The following is a 23,470-nucleotide window of genomic DNA, read 5'->3' as shown; positions in this document are numbered from 1 at the left end:
TCTGACAACTTTTTGGCATCTCTGCCCTCAATCTCCCCAGCCAGTCTCCACCAGATACCGTGATGCCTGTTAAATGCAAAGTTCAGTCTTGGTGACTATTCCTGCTGACTGGGAGTAATGTCTGGAAAGATGGAGAGTGAATTGAAAGGGTTATGGATTATAATTATAAACATTATACTAATGGTTTTAATCTCACTTCTTTAAACAGTTTTTCAAATTTCAGTTTATGTGCTTATGGCTTAAAAAATAAACAGGGCTCAAATTGGAAACCTCCACAAAGTACTTAAACATGCGCTTCAAGTGCTTAAGCACTTTGACCAACTGTGACCTTGGAGAATGAAATTTTACTCTTATTCCTCCTATAGCTTTCAAATAAGATGATAAATCAGAAAGCAGAGACAGTCTCATTTCCATGCTGAGAACAGCTGGAGTTTTGAGTGGGAAAACACAGCTCTTCCACTGGGTGCCCAGAGCCCAGCACCTCCTTCCAGCTGCAAGTGCCTGGTGTTCCCAACCAAGAGACACCAAGACACGAAGGAGACATGAAGTTGCCCCCTCTGGAGCCAAGCATCCAGCCATGAGACTGACTTGCAGAAGTCTACATCTCCAACCACGTTCACAAAGTGGCAGGGGCTGTGTGTACAGCCTGTGTTTGGGAGGAGTTTAACACAGATGGGCTGAGCTCTCCTGAGGACCTGGGCAAGGGTTTGGCCACCTTCTTCATCCTGCATCTCTCACTGCTAAATTGTAAGGAAACCAATCCGGGGAGCAGGTACTGAGCTCTCCTGACACAGTTGCTTCTTCCATCTGCTCATACACCTTTGACTGAAGCAGTCGGAAAAATTCCACCTGCAAAGCAGCACTGTGGGGAGGTAGGTTTTCAGATTTACTGGGGCTGAACACACACCTCCTGGATCTCAGTCCTGGGTACCAAGAAAACCACCCTTGCTGCTGGCAAATACCTATCCCCACGCACCCTTTAAAACTTTATCCTAAAGCGTTTCTATTGCAAGTCAGGTTGCAAGGGTCCCTCTGCTCCCAAAGGAAACCCCCATTTGGGATCTAACTGACATTAAAAGCATCTTTTCAAAACCCACAGCTGACAGAGTGCACTGCTTTTGGCAGGGACAGAGTTAACTTTCTTGATAGTAGCTAGTATGGGGTGATGGTTTGTGCTAAAACCAGTGTTGATAGCACAGAGGTGTTTCTGTGATTGCTGAGCAGTGCCCCCACAGAGCCAAGGGCTTTTCTGCCTCTCATCCCACCCCACCAGCCAGGGGCCTGGGGGGCACCAGGCCTGGGAGGGGACACGGCCAGGGCAGCCCGCTCCACCTGACCCAAGGGATATTCCATACCATGGGATGCCATGCTCAGCATATAAAGCTGGGGAAGAAGGAAGGGGGGGGGGGGGGGCGGGGGGATGTTCCGAGCGATGGTGTTGGCCTTCCCAAGTCCCTGTTACGTGTGATGGAGTCTGGCTGTCGGGGGGGGGGGGGGGGGCCTCAGCCTGCCTGCCCATGGGGAGGGGGGAATTAATTCCTTGGTTTGCTTTGCTTGTGTGCACGGCTTTTGCTTTACTTATTAAACTGCCTTTATCTCAACCCAGGAGTTTTCTCACTGTGCCTCTTCTGATTCTCTCCCCCATCCCACCAGGGGGGAGCAAGCAGCTTCATGGAGCTTTATTTGCTGGCTGGGGTTAAACCTCGATACACAGGTATAAATTACTGGGGAGTTAATTCATGCAGGGGTTATGGGAGCCTGCTCTGTCACTTGCCAGCAGTGCAGGGATTAATGCATTTGCAGCTATAATGGGTTCTTAGAGAGGAGAAGGCAATCTAGGTTGTGGGGTCCTGATACATGTCTAAAATTCAACCATGTATGAGTTTAGCCAAAGCAGTAATTAGTCAAGAATCACCAAGAGACGCTTCTGATGGGGATCAACACTTGCAGCAGCATCACTGCTGCTCAGAGCAAACATGCTACAGGGAGCCAGGCAATTTTTAAGCTGAACAGAGGAGCAAAAAGGCAGCAACTAGCCAGGAAGCACCTTCCACAACGAGAAGCAGCTGGGCCAGCATAGCTAAAAAGCTTTTGTATGTATTCACTTATAAGGGTAAGATACTTCATCTCCATAGCTGCTTGGCTCATCCCAGCAATAATTCACTTTTTGTGTGGTTCACAGCTCCAAGTGCTTAAGTGTGTCAGTATTTCCATCAGACGTCTGCTCCTTAGACATCAATACTTGTTTCTGGCTGAGCCTGGAAATGTTTTATTTTGGCTTTACCGCAGGCAGCTTTCAAGAACTGCAGGAGAATATGCAGTTACTTCTTCTTCAGCCACAAAAGGCCAAGGAGGTGGAGGGTGGTGGGGTATTCCTGGCCTGCTTATGGCCCCCAAAAAACTTCAAGCACCCCCAGAGGCTAGCTGATGCCCTCCTTGGAGTCAGGGACTATTCCCAGGAGCTGTGGCAGAAAGCATGGGGGCTGCTGCTGGTTGGCAAAGGTCCACAGTGCCTGTGGGAGCCCTAGGGGGGCAGGGGAACCCTGGGGGCCCCATGGCACCTCACAAAGTGCTGGGTCCTGGGCTCCAGGACATTCTACTTGTTTCTCTTCATCTGTGTTTCTCCTCCTGGAATAGCTTCCCACAATTGTGCTTTTCCAAACATCAATGTGTTTGGAAGCTTCCTGAGGGACTGCTCAGGTGGGGTGCACGCCTCACCCACCATCACCATCCTCCTCTTCCTTCAGTGAGCATCCCGCAGCCAGGGCACATCCACCACACAACTGAAACCCTACCGAGACCCCCCACCACAGAGCACTCGAAGCACAGGACCTTCAGTACCAACAGCAAGATATTCCTCACCGTACCCCACACCCTGGCAAGCCTGGAGAGGCTTTTCGGGACTGCTTCATAGCCTGGTGGTGGAATAGACTAAGAGGCTCATTTCTAAGTGCATCATATTCTCCCTTTTTCAAGCTGGACAAGCTGCATTTGGCAGGTTAACAAGCAAAAGGATAGCAGCAATCAACAGACTTCTCCCTTCAGGTTAATTCAAAAACATTTCTTGTCCTATGTATTTTATTGCATCAAATTCATGTCACAGGACGTATTGTAGGATCACAGAACAACAATCATGCCAGAGCTTTCTCCTGTTGAGGCTGGCATACCGTTCCCAGGGGGATCATGGTCACAGCTGCAGAGCTGGTGGCTAACTGCTGGAGGGATACAGAGACCTCCAGCATCGGTGGGATGAACAAAGCTGTGATGGCAAAGAGCACGTAGACTACTTCCAGGCTCAGACCAGCATCGTGTCCTCAATGCACGCTCAGCCTTGGTTTAGTGTCCCACCTGTGTTAACAGGGTTCCACGGTATCATTCACTCCCCAACAACAGCATTTTTCCCAATGCCTGCGCGGCTGCTTGTGGCATGGGGCTGCCTGCCCACCTCACCTTGGGACTTCTGCACTGAGAACTGAGCAAATCTCATTGCTGAGAAGGGAAATAAAACTTTTATTGCCAAACACTGTACATTTGGGACCTGCTTTAATTTAAAGAGTAGCCAGGAGGGATGACAAGCAGCCCCAGTGCCACCTCCCCCGTGAGCACCCTGCCATGCCCCTGTTCCCTCCATCTCCCCAGACAGGCAGATGAGCCCTGGGGGAATACCAAAAACCACCAAACCCGCCCCAGGCCCTGCACCCAGCATCAGCCCCTGAGAGGGAGCACGATAAGATCGTGGGATCGCCTGTTTACCCAAGTATCTGCCTTTTCAGGCCAGATAAGATCGAGGGAGCGGCCGACAGCAAAGCAAGCTCCCCCACAGTCGCCCCATACCCTCGAGCTCCCCCACAGTCACCCCATACCCTCAACCGCGGGGGGGGGGGGGCGCGGGGGGGAAGGGGGGAAGCTGACAGGGTGGTTTTTTATAGACGTATTTTTGGCAGTGCTTTATGCAAGGCAAACCTCCCTCCCCTTTCTGCAGCAGCTATGATGGTGCCAGTGGTGGCACATCCCTGTCTGGCTACGGCACTGCCACCCCAAAGGGTACATCACCAGCCTGGCACAGCAAAATATATCAAATGCACACATGTTATATATAGTATGTTACGTATATTATCTTATTTTATATATATGTGTGTGTGCATATGTATGTGTGTATATAAATATGTATTATATAAAATATATATCCTATCTTTTCTCTTCACTCCCTTTTCTCCCTCTCCAAGGTCAAGATCCCTCTCGGAGCATTTTCCAGTGTCAGGCTGCAGCTATCCCGGGAAGAAAGGGCTCAGCCTGGCAATCACAGCAGCACAGAATGCTTTGTCGAAGCAATATGCTTTCCTGCAGTGGTGTTCAGCTGGGTTATCTCCCCTGCTCAACGGGGCTCACTCCTCAGCAAAAATAAAAAAAATATGGTAGCTTCTGTAAAAGCTTAAACTGTAATCCAGAAATGTACCTTTAGGAAACCACTTCTGGAAAGGGTTTGCCTCCATCATTTGAAGGTGGCACTTTATCTTTCACCTATTGCACGTTTGCTTGGGGAAGGGTGGGGGTGGGGGGGTGCTGCTCTCCTGAAAACGCTTAACATAGTTTTCCTAATAATACTGCAAGGTAAACTGTTTATACTGTATTACCACTGCAGTGGCCTATGCAATTGTTACCAGACAATGTTTCTTCCAAAGAAGTTAACAAGTGTGCTGCACTGTATTACCACCCAGTGGGAGGGTTTTTTTAGACCTATCTTAAGAGGAAAGCAAACTTTTTTCCTAGCAAATCAGCAGAACAATAACCAGGTTTAGTTCTGTCATATGCAGCTTTCCTCATAAACAAAAGATTACGGAAAGAATAAAAACTCTAGTATTTAGCTTGGCTATCCCCAACAGCGACAGCGACTTTGGAAGAGCTTCTAGAATGGAAAAGCAGATGTTGCAAATCTGCCTTATCTACGGAGCAACTGTTGACTCTGTTGTGCAAATCCTAATTTACATCTGCATGAAAGGTTTCAGAGATTAAATGGCATTCAAGGAGGAATATTAGCTTTTCTCCCTCCCTCCAGCCCTCCTTTGAATGGATTTACTACTGGCAATTAGCTTTCTGTTCCACCGGCCAAGTAGAAAACAGGATTCATCAGGACTCTACAGTATCCTCCTTTTAATGGACTGTTTTCTCAGATCACCCAATTCAGATGCTGAGAGTTAGAAGAAGAAATAAATTGCCACAAAGCTAAAATAGTTACAAAAAGACTTTAGCCCGGAGGATTTCCCTGTGGCACTTGGAAAGCCCTAAGGAGGGGAAAAAAAACACAACAGAGAACAAATCAAAGGGGTCTCCTGGCTACACCTAACAAAAATGGGAATGTAAACCCCAAGGGACACAAAGCTTTGGTTGCTGCTGAGAGCCCAGAGCCTGTCCTAAGGACAGCCTTCAGCTGGGGTTTGCTGGCTTAAAGGAACAGGCAGCGATGCGGAGTTTTCTTTGAAATCTGGCCGTACCGTGCAATCATTTTCCTTGGTTCCTCACTCAAAACACAAGAGAGGGAAGCAACCACTACCCATATCCATCTATCTCACAGCTCTGCATGCCTTTTTTCTTTTTTTTAAATGAAATAGAAGAACTGATATGAGGTGTCCTCCACTTCATCAATGGTCCCTAAAGACAGGGAGAGCGGAGCAGAGGCCTGGCAGTGTGGGGATGCTGAAGTCCCTGGGCTGTACTGCTCCATGTGTCCTATCCTACAAGAGCTCCTGGCTCATGCTGAAGCACCTCAAGGATGCCTGTATAGATGGTTCCTGCTCTCCCAGGTGCCGAGGCCTCCGTGCTTTACTCAGGGGGAGTGTGGCAATAAGCTGTATCAGATCTCGGCAGCCCACACTCGTGGCAGGGATGGCACCAATCCCAGCACACCATGTGGGTGACTGCATCCTTGCAGCTGGTTTGCCCACATGTCACATACACAGTCCACCTCACCCAACTGTGGGGGCCAAACATGCTCAACCCAGACTGCTCCCTACTCAAGGCAGAGGGACGGGACACCCATTGGCTGATCCTAGGTGTCTGTGTCAATGTCATCTTCCTTTTGGTGTCTGCCTCTTGTTGTCTTTGAAGACCAGTGGCCAACTTGGCCCCAGCTTTTTGCATAGCACAGCAGGGGCATCCCAGCTTGGTCTCGACAGACAGATCCTGCCACAAAACAGCTGATGTTTTTTTTACATTCCTGCTCCTCATGCCTGAGGAAGTCCAAAAAAGCTTCATCTTTGCAGCAGCAAGCAACCGCCACAACCCCTTTCCAAAGCCAGTGCAGGCAGCTATGGAAACTGAGGCACAGTCTGAGGCTTCCCAGCATCCCAACAGACTGGGCAAACCTTGTCCCCAGCCTCCACTGGAGCAGGATTGTGTCCTGCTAAACTATGGAGGCCCCGAACAAACCTATGCTCTTCAGCATCAGTGCACCATGCCATCCCTCATGCTTCCCTGGACCAGGTTACCCAGCAGGGTTTTGTAGGTGACAAGCACCAAGCAATTAGCAAGGTTTGCAACAAGAATGACAGATTACATAAATGAGTGTTCCACAAAGCATAAAGAAAGGAGAGAAACTGAATCTTTGGAAATATTTTTAATCTTTCTTGTAAACCCTTCAAAGAATAAGCAGGCATTGCAGAATTACTTTTTTTTTCTAGGCTCCTCTTCTACACCCTTCCTTCTACATTTCCTTCCTGAAATCCTTCAAAAATTCGTTACTTCTGGACTTTCAACCTCCTGGGTGGGTTTTCAGCTCTTTAGTGAATTCTAGCAAAACGTTCACCACCTCCTAAGTGCTCTTGCAGATGAATTTTAAGCAATACGTAAGTTCGCTGGGCCCAGAAGTTTAGGTTTATCTCACAGGAACTTTTTAATGGTTGCAAAGACTCATGCTCCCTTTACAATTCCCAGGCAGGCCTGGCCCTGGCAGTTCCTTGTGATGCTTTTCTGTTACTTGTGATGCTTTTCTGTTACTTGTGATGCTTTTCTGAAGTGGGCTTTGAGATCACATGGCAGCAGAAAAAATTTGCCATAAAGCCCCAACCTTTCCCCTTCGGTTCACAGCTATGCAGCTCCCAAATCCCAGCTCCTCTGCGTTTCCCTTACACTTTTAATGTGCGTTCCTCTAATCTTCATTTAATGCAAGCAGCTGGCTGCAAATACCCCTGAACAATGACTTTAATCCTAAGTATCCTGAAGCCCCCCCTGCCCTTCCTCCCCACACCAAAACTGAAGGAAAAAAATAAAAAGAACAGCCTCATGACAGCAAGATGGAGAAATCCAAGCTATCCACTGGGCCAAAGGAGCAGAAAGACACAATGAGCTAAATTTTGCCTGGTTCGCTAATTAAAAACGGAAGCTACCCCACTCCGGAGCCAAGGCGGGGAGGTGGGGGGAGTTTTCATGCTATTCAAAAAATCGGCTTCCAACTGGGACCATATTCACTCCACATTAATTGTCATTCCAACTACGAGTGTCCTAGTTTCAAAATGAAAACTACCCTCCAGTGTAGCTAGTGAAAACTAACACCAGTTTCAAGGCATTAAACAAAATTTATTGATTGCATTTTCCCACCCACTAAAACTTTAATAAGCATTAAACCTCAAACTCCTGGCCCCGTTTCCTCCCTCTACCCTCTCTCTCCATAAAAAGGGTCAGACTCCTCTATATGGAGATTAGGACTTAATGTTTGGTATTTGTTTATGAGCCTATCAATTGCCTCTATTTCAGCGGAGGGGGGGGGGGGGGGCGGGGGGGAGAACATCTGAAAAAAAACCCCTCTTGTACATGGATTAAGAGAGGGCAAAGGTTTAAGGTACTTTGGGTGGGTTTTTTTCTAACCGATTGTGGGTTTTAGATATGCGACAGACCATGTTCATGTCAATGAAAATAAGTAAATATTCCCCCCTTTGCAAGCTTCCCTTGAGTTACATAAAATGGTAGTTTTCAAAGATCTATATTTCTCAGTAATAAGATGCAGAACTTCAAGTCTTCCCTGCTAGCCGTTTTCAGATGTATAAAAGGGGAAAAAAACCCAATAATTTGGGGGCTGCTCTGTCTGCATACTTAGTAAAGAAAACAAAGGTCAAACATTTGAAATGCAAGCATCAAAATGAATAGCCAGATTTTGAGAGTGCTTAAGCGATTTTCATGTAGAGCCTGACCTGGCTCAGCATCTTTCAAAACTGAGCCTGTTATTTCAGTGACTCAAGTGAGATTTAGGTGCCAGGTACCCAAGCTGGAGAAGTTTAACTGTAATCTCCTTTCAGAAAGTCTGATCCACTTTAATCTGAAGTCACAAATGACAAACGAAGACGTTATTATTTAGAAAGCACATCTAACTAAAGCTGCAACACTTGGTCCTTGTGCTAAACTCAAGTCTTATCCTTCAGCATTAATAGAAACGCGTTGGGAGAGATGGGAAAAGAAAAGTAGATGTCAAAAATTCATTTATTTCTCGTCTTTAAAGAAGGCTGCTAAAGGGATTAGACAGCTTTGAGTTCACTGCTCTGTTAAATCAACCTTACAATATTTTTTCAGCTTGTTTGACTTGCCATTTCTGTATACATTTGTGTTTTCACCTTTCTGCATTCAAATCCCACACTTAGCGTTTGTTCTGCATTTCTCACAGGAAACTTAAGTCAGTTCTTTATTTGTATTAAGTCTACGGAGTTATAGAAAACAGACTTAGAAAACAATCCCTAAATTAGCAGAATTTACCAGCTTCCAAGCATACGCACACACACAGAGGGCACACATACCATCCGCCCCAAACACGGCGGTTTATCATTTCCAGCAGCAACAGCAGGGCATCAGGTTCACCAGAACGGACCTTTTAATGGTCTCCCGCAACCGTATCTATTACGGTGGGTTTTGGACTGCGTGTAATAAATTAAGAGAGAGTTCAAGGAAGTCATGCGTGTCTCAGTTCCCACTGCCTTCAAGCAGTTTTAGGGCTCCCAAGCAATCACCTTCTACAAACTGTACTACATTAAGCTGCAGTATTGCCAGCAGCAGGGTGGACACCCCTATACACAGCTGTTTTAATGCTGCTGTAAGGAAATGCAGACCCTCTGCAGAGGGCCGTTTCCAGTGTCCTGCAGCAGCACATGGCTGGTCCTATGTCCACGAGCCAGGGACCTTCCACAGGCACTTCTGGACACCTGCCCCATCCTCCAGTCTGATTTTCCCAGCTCCTCCCTTCCTTCCCTCACCTGAAACACTTCTAAAACCTCCTCCTCTCTGCAAACAAGAGAGCACACAAGTGTCCGAGTGAGATGGATGCTGTTGTGACAGCAGGGGTGGTCACCGCAACAGGCAAGTCAAGGGAGAAAGAAAACAGCCACGTCTCTCTGGGCAGACAGAGAATGTGCATGATAAAAACTGAGCCCAGCAGGTACCCAAGGGCTGGATTTCTCTTTGCTGCAAGTCAGGCACTGAAGCTAAACTCCTGCCACGCTCCCCACCTCATAACACTAGTGAAGACATGAAGCTGGACAACCTCCCCACATATTTACACCTATTCATCCAGGTTGATGTATACACCCAGAAATGGAGCAAGAGCTGCCTGGGGCATTCTGGCCCCTCCACTCCCTTTCTGAGGGTAGGTGGTTAATCCAGGGTTGTCTCCTCTCCCTCCCTGCCCTGAGACACCACATGTTGCTCCTCCAACTGCTCCTTCTCATCCCCAAAACGGCGGGCTCCAGCACTGGGTGAAGTTATTCCTGCAAAGACTGCACCACTTGTTCGCACCTCATTTGTGATGCACTGGGAGGAGGGGGGGCAGAGGGGGATAAAACCTCCACTTCAAACATTTACACATATTTTGAAAGCACCTGAGGCAGTTTCAGGCCTTTTTTTGCCAGGACTAACACATTCCACCTACAAGACAACCTTGTTCAGAGCATGCAGATGGGCTTCTCACAGGAAAGATTTTACATTGCATGGGGTCACCAAATCAAGGATCAAGCAGGCAGTCCAGTTTCTCAGGCAGTGACCCAGTGCCAAAACAGGACTGGTGGGTACAAACCTGCCCCTTTTTGCCCCTGCACCAAGGGAGATGGGGCAAAGGAGAACACCTGTCCCCTCCAGCGACATCTGTGGTTCCCACCCCGCCAAGAAGACTTTCCCAATGGAGACGCCCACTGCCTTCCCAAATCCCAAGATACCACCATGTCTATGCATAAAAATGAGGCAGCAATCTCGTTCCTTCATTAAATAAGACACAGGTTGGAGTCCCAGAATGACTCAATAAACACTTTCTAGGAGTCTTCCTTTTTGTCCGGGCAGATTGCAGTGCACTTCTGTGGCAGGAGGCTTCAGGTTTGCATTTCCTTTGCCTCCTTGTCCAAATAATGGCAATACTAATTGAACCAGTGGCCAAAAGAAAATTAAGTGCGACCCTTTCACCCATATTCCAGGGATTCCCATTTGCTCCTGCAGCTCTCTCTGTTTTACCTGAAACACCGTTAAGAGAAGGTGCTGCTGCCACAGTACCCCCTCCGAGATACCCACAGCTGAAGGAAAGGTGGAGTATCTGTAACACAGTATCTACACATTATTTATTTGAACTACACAGTGTTTACTGTATTTACTGTGGGCAGGAGGGTGGCTCTACCCAGTACCTTTCAAGACTAATGTCAGCATCCCCCACCAGCTGCTTACACCCTTGGTCCCAAGCCAGGGAAATCAGGAGCTGGAAAGCCTGGAACTTATTTTTATGCTTAATTACAGATTTCAAGTGTCTGACATGAAGACCTCATTACGCTTTTGACACTGATGCCTTTGGGCCGAGCTGGAACAAATGCTTTGCGCTCACTCATCACTCACTATGTTCACGTGTGTTTAACTCAGAAGAAGGTGGGTGATGGATTTGTAGCAACTTTGGGCAGGGATGCAGAGAGGACACCATCTGCCGTTTCTTAATTCTTTTTTTCCTTCCTTTCTGTAATTAATCAATTCGCAAATTAGGAGGCTGAGTTTTCTTGCAGTCTTCTCTTCCAACCACCCCGGCAAAGCAAAGGCCAAGGACATATCAGGGCAGCTGCAAGGTCTAAATGCTGCCCGTAAAGCATGAAGCAGCATTAGGGCCCGTCAGTGGGAGTGCTGAGCTCCCAGCCCTAAAGCTCATCCCCACTGCACATGGCAAGAAAGAGGCTTTCTGAATTTTCCCTGGGAAAAAAAAAAACACTGACTGTAAAAATGTATGTATTTTTTGGTGTGGGTTTTATTTTTCCCAACTACATTCACTTACAGCTCATCTCTAACACAGTTAATACCAGCTGATCTATGCACCTCCATCTACCAGCACACACCCCCCTCCCCCTTCTGCATGAATCCCCAGCCTATTAACATAACTATTTTAACTGGACATGTTTTCTTAAACATTCTTCTTCTTTCATAAACTGCCAAGTGACAGTTGTTTACTGTCAACAAGCCTGGGTACTCAAAGACTGGGAGAAATATGCCCTTTCAAAAGGCAGACATATCGGCTAACAAAGGAAGATTAAAATCTGGTGTTTTCCTCTTCTCCCTCCCCAAAAATGCTTTATTCGTACAGATACACATGATACAGATCAGGAGAGATGGTACTATGCCTAATTCCAATCATTCTTTTAATTAAAGACAGGCTCACAGAGGATTTATCTTCAGTTGCACATGGTAGTTGTCAGGGCACACTCGTAACTCCCTAATCTTCCCACTGCAACTGGGTTTTTCCCTTCACTTTTAGGTCTGATACCCCCATCTCCCAAAGCACGTCTCCGGGAATCAGCATGCTCATTTTGCACCGATCCTGCTACCGGCTAGATACAAAATGCTTGCCTGGGGGAATCTATGTAAGAAGTCAAAAAATTTTAAACAAAAATCAAATCACCGCTTAGTTCAAGACCTGCAGTCTCCAAACAAGCTGCTGAAATATTTTGCTGGGAGGGAATTTCTTGTGCTTGAGTCTTGTATGTGAAAGGGAGGGATAAAACCCAAAAACCGACCAGACCCTCTGAGAAAAAAAATTTTCCCCAATTCTGCCTGCCCATGAAGGGCCAGGAAAGCTCCTCAGCTGGCTCCTGCCCGTGCGAGCAGCGAGCGGTGCTGGAGCTGAGCGGTGCTGGAGCTGGCCCACCGGCCGGCTCACCCCCTCTTGCCTGCGGACCCCCGCCGGGGATTATTAACACTTTCCCCGGAGCATTGTGTGGCTTGCAGATCACGGCACTGGGGCTAATGCCGGCCGACGCTGATACAATGGCAACTAGGATGGAGCATGAGGGGATGGCGGCCGGTGCTGCAGCTTGGCTCCACGCAGAACTCGCGCCGGAGTCACAGGGGGCCCAGGCGGTGGCCGTTACCATTGCCTCTAGTCTCATGTTCAGGCTGCGATGCTGCTGCCGGCTTGAATCGAGGCTGGAGTTATAAAAAAACAAGATGGGAAGTGAAGGTCTGCGTTACAGGAGGTTGAGGGGAATGGGAGGTGATGGGAGAGCCAGCTCCAGGGATCGAGAGCAAGCTCCAGGGATCACCCCCATGAAGCAGCACTGGGCATCTCCCCACCCCCAAACCAGGGAGCCCTTTCACTCGCAGGGTTTCCCCTACTTGTTAAAATGTTTGGGTCATTAGAAAACTTTCCAAACAATCCCAGCTTATGCTAAATAGCTGCTCCCACCACGATCTGTGAAGGGCTTCAGCCTGCTCCCTTGGAAATCAATGGGGGCTTTTTTGCTTAGGATTCAATAGGCACAAGATCAGGACCTCTATTATTTTTACAGGACTACATGCAGCAGAGAATGGTAAAACCCCCAAAGCAAGCAACAACCCTCCAAAACAGGAGCCAAACTTGTCATGAAAGTTCTTTACAAGGTCTGCCAAGCATCAAAATAAAATTAAAAATCCAACTCTTTGGAGCTTTTCAGTTTTTTGACAGGGGAAGCGTAAGGCTGATAAAGTCTGGTCTCATCATTTGGATCCAGGAACATCTCCCGTAGCTCCCTTTTCCTCAAAAGAAAAGCCTTCATAGATGCATGTTTTGCCTTCCCCAGGAGAGTAAGAGGGGGTGAGTCCAGGGTGATGCACCCTCCCTGCCGAGCCCAGAGTAGAAACACCTTCAGGGCTTCACATGATCTCCTCGGCTCCACACCACAGAACCCCCCCAGTAAATCCCTCTGCAGAGCCTCCACCAGCAACACAGGGGACCAGACATCTCCTGGGACATGGGTCCTGCTACGGGGACCACGTCTGCACCCCATCTCCGCAGAAGCCAGGTGCCACCTGCATCTTGTGAGAGAAGCTTCAGAGATGCTCTCACCCATAGTACCCTCCTTCTACAACAGTCCTTGCCTGTTACTTTGCATGGCTCCTCTCTCTTGGCAGCCATGAGAACTCACCTACTCACTTCACTGCATAACCACCACAAGGTTTGGCCCCTGAGCAATATCCAGCTATTTTGCTGGCTCCCCTACACCCAGCTCATCCCAGGTCAACTCCAGAACACTTCAACTCCATTACTTCTGGGTATCAGCCCAACCCTTGTAACTCAGCAGTGATCTGGTCTCCAAGGCTTTACTGACCTAACTACATCAGCTGAAATGCTTCGGTGAGATTCCTCGTGAACAGCACGAGGTAGTTTGGTGCAATAAGGGCACAACTACAAGACACTCTGCTTTCCAGGGCAAAAGTAATAAATGAAGATAAGTTGACAAATACTTTCATCAGTTATCAAACAGCAGGAGTTGGGATGCCACCCTTGTGGGTGCCTGGCATGCCATGGTGCACCATGACTGTCCGTCACTTCCTTTCCCTAAAAACCTTATACTCAAACTAAGGAATGGAGCAATAGCTTGGCTCCTTGGGTGAAAAGGAAAAGTGGGGGGTGGGTGGGGTGGGGAACCCAAACCAGCATGCTGCCATGTGTCAGCGTGACGTTCACAGGTAGCTCAGTGGCTCACAGTACAACCCCTGGGTGCAAACACCAATGCTGGGGTGCTCGTGCTGCGGCGTTCCCGGGCAAGGGTGCCTCCAGCATACACCGCCGCCTGCACAGCTCCGCTGGTTCGCGGAGAGCGATCCTAGGCTGCGTCCTTTCCTCACCCGAAAACTTGGAACCCTTCTCACTTCTGAGTCATTAATACTTTTAACCCCTCGCAACCTGCAGAAATGGCACCGCCCCAAAATCTCACAGATGCTAAACGTGTAAGCACATGGTAATTGTTTTGCATACAGTTCTGCCTGATAAAGAAATCTCTTTCCAAGTTTTAATATAACCTTTTTAGTTAATTAAGTCTTTACCTTCCCCTGCTTTCTGGATTTGAGAAAGCAGGGCCAGCATGCAAGACCTGCCTCCCCCTCCACAAGAAATACCACACCTTTTTGAGATGAATACATCTGAAACTGAAACAGTTACTGGAGAAATGTTTTCTTACTTGACCCTGCTGCTATTCAAAAAACCCCTATGCTTCATTGTGTAACCTGAGTGCCACAGGGGGGAGGGGAAAAAAATATTTAACTACCTGGCTAGTCCCTATCCACCTGAACGTGACAACCTCCAGATAGCCTATCAGAATAATAGGGCAGGTTTACGTCTGACTAGCTTTCACATTTTAACTACTAAGTTTACCAAAGGTTTTACTCAGCTTGTATCTCACAGTTCTTGTTTGCTTTTGATATTACAGAAACTTCCTGGTCATGCAAGCCAGGGAGCAGATACTTCGGGGGTAAGCACACCAGGAATACCACATTTACCACAGGAATAAAAGCCCTTCTTCACACAGCCAGGGCTTTAAATTCTATGGCACGTGACAACCTGAGCTGTGAGCATACTGGAAAGGGGGCACTGGGACACTGGGACAGTCAGCTCTACTTGAGAGGAAAAGGCACTTTTATTTTTTTCTTCATTTTTCTTCACAAGATCACCGGATCAACAGCCAGCAAAGGGGCAACCAGCAAACATAAGCCATGCAGGAGGCCAAGGAAAAAAATTCAAGGTGTAACAAGGTATTTTAAGGTGCTTTTGGCAACTGTACACATCTTCAGGCATGGTTTTAGCCCAGCATTTGCGTAGAGCTTGCTATCAGATTTACTTCTCCTAGCAGGCCCGGCTGCCTGCTTTCACATACCATGAATGGCTTTGCTGAACCGCAGTCCCACTGGCTGCAAAAAAAAAAAAGGATGCAAGGCAAAGTTTTACCAAGCCACCATCCTCTCTGGCATCCAGCCTAGTATGTGGAGGAGAATAAAGTTTATTAACTAACCAGTATTAAAAGAGATTAAATGGTCAACACTGAAACAGCTCCATCAAACCACGCTATCAAATGGCTTGGAGGGTGCTGCGTCAGCAGGCAATTTCAAGCTGGGTTTTGGGGGTTTTTTGAAGGGTCAGAAAAAACCCAGAAACAGGTATGCAGAGCCAGACAGACTCCCAGGACACAGGAAAAGTTAACAAGCACGTAGCACACTAGGAAAAAGAGAAAAGTATATTCAAATGGGGAAACAATAAAAATAAAGTCGGTTTAATTGATCGCCTGTGTAACAGGCTCAGCCTAGCTGGGAAAATGTCACCAAACTGGGGAGGGATTTTCACCTGTATTTTTAGTAAAAATATGTGAATTTGTAATATTCCTGCTGCGTCTACCCCACATATACTAAAAATTGCCAAAAGCTAATAGGAGAACACCACAGCCACTTCACATACTCTGATCTGAGAGCTCATGCCCAGGCTCCTGCACTGGATCTCACATGCTTCACTGACCAGCCAGAAAAATCTACCAGCAGTCCATGCCCTAACCTCAGCTGAAATGAAGGTTCAGCTAATGCCTTCAGTCACAGCTCTGTGTGCCAGCTGACGGATCACTGTCAGAAACAGCTTGGTCAAACTCTGGAAATTTTATTAACTGCTCAGAAACTGGGCTGTTTCCCTATCTTTTAGGGTCTCCAAGTGAAATAGCAGATATACACCGTAAGTTTTCAGGGAAGACAGCTTTCTAAGCATATAGGTGGATATTAAAGTTACTTTTATTGACCATATTTTAAGGGGAAAAACTTTGTTTCCCACCCTTATAGAGGGGGGGAAAAGTCCTGCAGCTTCACACAAAATTTCAGCTTTGTCCAGGCACCAGACTGGGTCCCACTGGATGGAAATGGTTCAGACGCAGCGGGGATGCAGCAATCAAGACTTCTTCAGTGTTCCACTAACTTCAAAACCCACACTACTCAGGCAGGCTTCAGGACAGGTACATTTTCCCAAACAGCACACTTCAGATTTGTCGGAGGGAGTTGTAAAAGTTAACGTGCTGGTCAGAGTGGCTTACTTTAATTGCATGATTTAATTAGCAGATCAACACTTCGCCACACAATTTTCAGATTTACTTTCATCACGTTCCCTACTCAGCGGTTAATAAAGTCTTAATTAAAAGCAAAAAAACCCTCAGGTTTAATTGGAGTGACCCTTGTCAATACACGTAGAAGATGTGATGTTATACAGCTAGTATTGAAGACATTTAATGAGTCAATCTCTGCACTGGAACAGACTTTCTAGTTTGCTATTTGCTAAGAAATAGATTTTTTTTAAAAAAGAAGCAGCACTATTTCATCATCCGTTACTCATGTCCTCTTACTTTATCGCTCAGTAAAATATGCTAGTCTCAACACTGAAGACTTAATTAGCTTTTTTTAGCTGCTGCTGTTAATGAGAACAAATGGATCAACTTTTAATCTCAAAACTGTATTGCTCATAGCTGCTCACTGAATGTGAAGCATTTATGGTCTCAAGCACAAAGTAGGAAGCACCATCAATATATAAGAGACTCTTTTTAGGGGGGCTTTAATGCATAAACCCCAAGGCCAGTTCCAGGAATGGTCAGTGCCATTTGGCACCCACTTCAAATACCCTTATAATTTCAGGGTGAACTTTGAAACACTCAGATACACAAAGCGAAGCAATGCAGATCACTGTACCCTACCCCTTGGGCCCCTCTCTGGGCATGTGCTGAAAGGCTTAGAGCCCAGTTACCATCAGCTGCATGACGAAAACCAATCAGTGCATCACCAGTTCCTTCCAAGCAGAAAAGTCGCAGGAATTGGTACATGCCCTCCCATTCAACTTAAGCAAAATCCCGCAATGGCCCCTCTTCCATTCTTCTGGCTTGAAAACTGCCTGTGCAGTAACTGGCTGACAATTTGACTCCAGTGCTGCACCAGGAAACTTCAGTTCTCGCTCCTGACAGACTGGGAGAGCTCTCCCCTTCCCACACAAACCTGCTCAAACCTCAGCAGCTCTCTATACAACTCTTTCAATGCACACAGACAGCTTTAGCAGCTAACTAGTGCAACACAAATCCTAAGAAGCCCACAAACTCCCTTTTTCATGTATACCGTACACAGACAGAGACATACAAACCAGCTACAGGAGACAGGCCTGTTATCAGAAGTTTTTAAAAGCAAAATGCTGCTGTTTCAGTTGGTCTGCTCTCTAAGAAAACAGCCAGCATTACTTGACATTCACAAATCGTACGAAGTAATATCTTTATCTGAATACTAATGCAAATTGGACGGGCTTTTTTATATTGATGTCTATTCTGTGGCTGCTGAATAGAGTGACCGCATGCTCAAGGCTGCAAAGGAGTTCACTGACCTCCCTAATCATCTCTGTCATAGCCCCTGAATGACATACACATTCAATCCTGCCTCGCCTCTCTACTTTCATTCATAAAAAAAAAAAACCGGGGGGATGGAGGGTGGGGGGGAAATTTGACATTGTTCTTCCTGCAGCAGCCCCGAGAAAGCGAGAGAAGAGAAACTCAGCCCAGATGAGGCCCCTGGTGTTTTTAGTTTAGCTTCTATTCAGCAACAGCCCCGCCATCTGCCTCCTTCCTGCCAACAGCCGAACACCTCCCTGCGGAGATGTTAAAACCTGCACCCCCTCCACCTCCGCTAATAGCGAGTATTCATATTAGCAAACATACACATACCTCGAGAATGCCTCCCTTCAATGTGTGTTTTATGTAGCTGAGTATAGGCACAAAGCAGTAGCTGTTACAGCCTTCACAGCCCCGTGTGGAGAATTAGATCACTGGGGAAAAATCCTTCCAAGCCCCTTTATGGAAAATAAGGCCTTAGACTGTAAATGCAAAGCCCAGCGAACAACAACCCTCAGTAATGAGCCAATACCCCATGGCCCATTTGACTAGGAGAAAGAATTTGCTTTTTACCGTTCAATTCAAAAAGACTGAAAAAGTAAAATGTGTTTTTACTTGGCTCTGAAGGTTTATATTCTTTACAGTTTCTTTTGCACAACCTTCCCCCGCCCCAGGTTGGATGGGCAGCGGGTACCCCCATGCTGGCGGGGCTGCTGGGTGAACCGCACCGGCTTCACACCTCCCGGTGCTTCCCGGTGCACGTGGCCGGCAGTGGTAGGGCGGGAGAGCCACCGGCATGGCGAGGCTGCCCCGGCCATCGCAGCCGTGGGGTGGCCCTTGGGGACATCGCTGAGTTAAGGGAAGCCCTCTGCTCAGGGCCCAATCCTGCTCCCAGGGAGCAAGGGGTGGGTTTGACAGCAACGCTTTTGCTTTGGAGAAAGCAGAGAGAGCGGTAGGAGAGCCTGTCCACAGGATTTCCACCGGAGCCCCTGGAAACCCCAGCCCAGCGCTCAGCTCACAGGCATCGCTGGAGGGACGTTTCCCTCCGTGTGACCTCCTGCTGCTCGTTACAATCCCAACAGCATCCTAACGCCTTAACTTCCAAAGGTGTCCCAGCGCACGGGAAGGGTTTAGCACCACTTGAACACATCATCAACCCCGAGCTACGGGCTGAAGGCATGGGTGGAAAGCCGGGGGCCCTCCGAGGCAGCCCCCGAGGTTGTTCCCCACCCCCGTGGCTCCAGCGGTGCCCACCTGTACATGCTTCAGGCTAAACTGGGGAGAACAGGGGACGCTTCGCTCCTGCCACTCGCCAGGGCGGTGAGCGGCGCGGGCTGCTGGCTTCCTCCCGCACACCGACCTCATCTGCTCTGACCGAGTCGCTGAGATGTTGCCCCATAAATCAATTCTTTTGGCTGTGAAAAATGAGCCAAACGAGTTACACTAAGAATCTGGTGTTTTATTAGGACTTTCTTGAAAACAAAACCAACCCCCGGTGTGATTTATAACTTTAACCAAAAGGGGTATGAAAGTAATGCCCCCACCCCCCAGCCTCCACGAAGCCCATTTATTCCCCTGTCACTTTTTTGGCAAACAGGCTTCAAACCCTTTCCTGAACAATGGAAACTTTCTGCCGGGTACATGCAATCCCGAAGACGGGTGGCTGCGAGGGGGCTCCCTTCCATTAAAGAGCTTTGAAAAATAAACAGGGACTCAGGTAGCAGCTGAGGCATATCAGAGAGACGCGGCGTTTCAGACCCGCCGTATGTTATTTAAAAAAAAAAAAACAAAAACCTAACCACACATCAAAACAAAAAAAAAAACCCACAACACAAACACACACAACAGCTTTTGTCCGACGTGTTAACTTTTTGTTTTACTTGCAACTGCAGTGCTGCCACTCGAGAGGAGATCTTTGCTGGCTCCCCCGACACGCCGTTCCCGGCTCAGCACAGCCGCAGTCCGGCAGCTGCGACCCAGCGTGCGCCAACCCGGAGCTGTCCCAACTCCAGCCCTGCGCCCACGCCGTGGCTGGAAGTGACCCTTCCTTACACACACCCAGACACACACGCCGTCAGGACACTGCCCGGGCGCGCCGAAGATGCGCGCTGCACGCGTACGGAAGCATCTTTCCTTCCCCCGCCGCAGCCGCGGGAAGCCGCACGGGCTGCCCCGCTGCCAGGGGGCTCCCGGGGACCGGCACCGTCTTACAAGCAGCTTTTCCTTCCCCGGCGCCTCTGCAGCTTGCCCGAGCCGCGCTGCGCCCAGGGTCGCCCCGGCCCGGCTGCCACCCCACCGGTCCCGCGTTTGGAACTGCGAAGCCGGCTCCGACGCCCTCATCCGACCCCCTCCCACTCCCACTGAGGGGGGTTCCGCAGAGCTGAAGCCGCCCCTCGCCCGCCCCAGCGCGAAGCACGTGTGCGCGGCCGCGCAGCCTTACCTGCCGGCTGCCCGCCGCTCCTCTCCGCCGCCGCGCCGCCGCCCCGCCGCGCCGACGGCATCCCACCGACGGCCGCCGCCAGGCACAGGCACCAGACGGAGCCCCAGGCCGCCCGCATGCCTCCGGCGCGGCGCCGGGGCAGCGCGGCCGCCGCCGCACCGCCCGCCTCAGACATCCCCCGGCCGCATGCTGCCGCCGCTCACCGCTCCGCCGCCGCGCTGCCGGGAGAGGGAGAGAGGCGCTCAGGGCGAGGAGGTGCCCCCCCCCGCCCCTGGCGCCGACGCGGGGGAGAAAAAGCAAAAATAACGCGAAGGAAAAATAACAGGGTAAAAAAGGGGAGGGGGGGAAGTGGAGGGGAGGGGGGGGGGCAAGCAAGCGCCAGGGGACGCGCGCAGCCCGGGCGCCGAGCAGCGGGGCGCCTACCTGCGCAAGCCCCGCGGCTGGCCGCGCACCGCGCATGGAGGGAGCGAGCGCGCTCGCCCGCAGGAGCCGCCGCCCGCCCGCCCGCCGCCGCCGCGGCGCTCCTGCGTCTGCTCGGCGCGGTGCGGGCGCGGAGCGGGGCGGCTGCGATGTCCCCGCCCGCCGGGCCGGGCCGCCCGCCCCGCCCCGCCCCGCCGCCGCCGCCGCCGCGGGGGGCCGCGCCCACCGCCCGCTCCGCTCCGCGCCCGGCCCCGCGGCGGCGGCGGGAGGGTCTGCGCCGGGAGGGGGAAGGGGGCGGCCGGTGCCGCTCGGGGCGGGCGGCGGCTCCGCCGCTGCCTTCCCCCGCCCAGTCCCCGGGGCGCGCCGGGCACCCTTTTCCCATATCCAGGAGATGAAAGTTGGCTGGAAACCCCGCGTCCCCGGCGCAGAGTGCCACTCCGGAGCCGCGCCGGAGCACGGCCGCGTCTCTCCCTTTTCTGCCCCTGTAGCAGCGCGTTTTCTGAAGCCGGGCGGTGGGAAGAGGCTGCGGGCGGACCCGTGGGTCGGGGGACAGCGCAGAAGCTGCGTGCGGGGCTTCGCCTCAGCCTGCAGGCTGGCGCAGCGAGCGGCGCTGCCGCGGTGTGCCCCGAAGCGGAGCCACCAGCCTGCACCCTGCCTCGAGCACCCTGCCTCGAGCACCCTGCCTTCACCCACCAAAGCCTCTGAATCCCTCTGGTTTGTTGGTGGGTGCAAGTGCAGCCCCCACGGAGCCTGCACCTTTGCTGCTGCTGGCTGGACTAGCTAGCGCTTCAGTCCAATCTGATTAAACGTCACTTGTATCTAGTTACGATTGCAACAAGCTAGTCACTGTCATAGTTATGGTTTGGGATATCATGGTTGTCTCAGAGACCCCCGACACGGCCGAGCTGCCTAAGCGACACGCATCAGTTACTGCTGACAAGCGATCCCAGCGGCTTCGTACAGAGAAGTCACAGCTCTTCTTTAATCCCCCTTGACGTAGCAGCTCATGCACCAAAAATAGATGTAAATATTATCAGTGCCAAAAATGCTCTGCACAGGGGGCCTATAAAAACCCCAACCTGCTTTAAGGGTCAAGCTGAGGTGGTTTGGGGGAGCCAAAAAGCCAGGGCAGTGCGGAGGTTCAGCTTTCTGCCAGGGCGTACAGTGGGGATTGCTCGTGGCCGCCATGGAGGGCTTAGAGTTTGCGCTGTTGTCGCTGCGACCAGGATCTGTCTTGACACCTTTATCAGGCACAGAGACTCTGACATCTCAATACTGCCGCATTGTGTGGGGAAGCATTGAGACAGGGCTGTGACGAGGAAATCCTACATGTCAGTGGAGACCCTCTCCAGTGACACCATTGGTTTAAATGAAAACAATGGGGCGAAAAGCAGACATAAATAAAATGTGGTTATTTCACCGTCACAGAGATGGCTTGGCAGCATGTCAAACTGCGCAATGTTTGCTCTCAAAACTGCTGTGCTGGAGGTGCCAGAAAATCGATAAAAATAAAAACAACAGCAGCAGCATAATTATAACACTGCACAAGGAGTCGTTGCCGTCGTTATTTTGAAGATGACTTTTTGCAAAAGCGGGGCCAAATTCTGATCTCATGTAAAGTCAGGCGAGTAAGAGCAGCACCTGTTACTGTTACGATCCCCATTTTCCATGAGGCGAGCAGCAAAGGAGGATCAGGAGCTTTCCTAAGCCCACAGCTGAGATAGAAACACCAGAATTCAGAGTGGTTTCTCACCATGTGACTGCGTTTCAAAAGCATCACGGTGACTATTCCTCCATGTCAGGTGAAGGCAAGCGCTTTCATGATGCTCCTGGAGCAGGGCGATACGATGGATACGGCCGATCTGAACCTGGGGAGTTTTCAGGTTGCTAGGAGATGTGAAGGTCTACATCTTGGATCAAGTCAGCTCAGCCCTTTAATGGTTTTGAACTGGTTTTCATTTGCAGGAAAACTAAAAGCTTGTAACATTTGGAAGCCCTTTACAACAGGAAATCAAAGGGGTATTGAGATAGTCCTGTACGAAGGACTTCAAGGTTCGCAGTTTTCCCCAGAGTGGGATATTTTTAGGTTTCCCGTTTATTAACCTCTGGTGCAGCACGCTCATGTGGGGCTGGGGAGCACAGACCCGATTAAGCGCAGATTTTCTGATGCTGCTTCATCGCTGTGGTGGCCACTGTAACAGAGCCTGGGCTGCAATGCTAGTGCTGTGCAGCAAAAACTACAGCTCTGGACTGTGTCTTAGCCACTTTCTTGCTATAAAAAAAAATCCATGTACGTAAACTAGTAAAGCCTACACAACACAATTGAATTTATTTTAGGACTATTATGCCATAAGCCGCATATTAGCCCCAAAGTTTTCCTTCTCCCTCAAGCAGGGTAATCTCTCTGCCAATGTGTTTGCTCTCCTTTTACTCTTTATAAACATTCCCTTCCCAGAACTTTTTATTTGTTTATCCCCTTAATATCCAGAGCTGTCAGTGATGAAAATCAAACCCCTTTCAGCAGCTGAGGGATGGTGAGCGGCTGCCCTTTTCCGAGCGAGCGGCTGAAATACAATGTGGTACATGGTGCTCCCAGTGTCCCAGCTGGCCAGTGTCACACTCCCATGGCATCACCACCTGCCTGGACCATGCTGGGGGCTCGGCCACTGACAGCAGCTGTTCTGGGAAAGTTTTTGGGGGACCTTGCAGGCCCTGGGGGCATTGGCATGACTAAAACCCCTCTCGCCCTTCATGCCTATCCAAAGCCCTGTCTGGGAGGGAGGCTGCTAATCTCTCCCTCTGAAAGTGCAACCAGTTGATAGTCTCAAAATAAGTTAAACACAGGGTGCTGTCAGCAAAACTGGCTGTGAGATGCCTGTCCAAAAGCCTTTAGGGCCAAGGCTTCTCACGGGTCACCTTTGGTGACATTGCTAGAGGAGAGCGTGGTGAGATGGGGTGCGGTGACACAAGC

General features: G+C 49.8%; 1 protein-coding gene across 4 annotated transcripts in view; it reads right to left on the bottom strand.

Moving 5' to 3' along the window:
• The window catches only part of FGFR3 (fibroblast growth factor receptor 3), a 58,627-nt gene extending 37,994 nt beyond the window's left edge, over nt 1–20,633 (bottom strand). For all 4 annotated transcript variants that reach the window (XM_055796969.1, XM_055796970.1, XM_055796971.1 and 1 more), the window contains exons 1-2: nt 20,503–20,633; nt 20,080–20,297 (exon numbers count right to left, since the gene is read on the bottom strand). In XM_055796969.1, coding sequence (XP_055652944.1) covers nt 20,080–20,254 — 175 coding nt within the window. In that variant the 5' untranslated portion in view covers nt 20,255–20,297; nt 20,503–20,633. The remainder of the gene's footprint in view (nt 1–20,079; nt 20,298–20,502) is intronic.
• Between the last annotated feature and the right edge of the window lie 2,837 nt (nt 20,634–23,470).

The sequence above is a fragment of the Falco peregrinus genome, chromosome 2, assembly GCF_023634155.1.
Source record: "Falco peregrinus isolate bFalPer1 chromosome 2, bFalPer1.pri, whole genome shotgun sequence".
NCBI classification, from domain to species: Eukaryota; Metazoa; Chordata; class Aves; order Falconiformes; family Falconidae; genus Falco; species Falco peregrinus.
The sequence above is the reverse complement of the archived record's forward strand: the minus strand, read 5'-3'. Positions and strand labels throughout refer to the sequence as shown.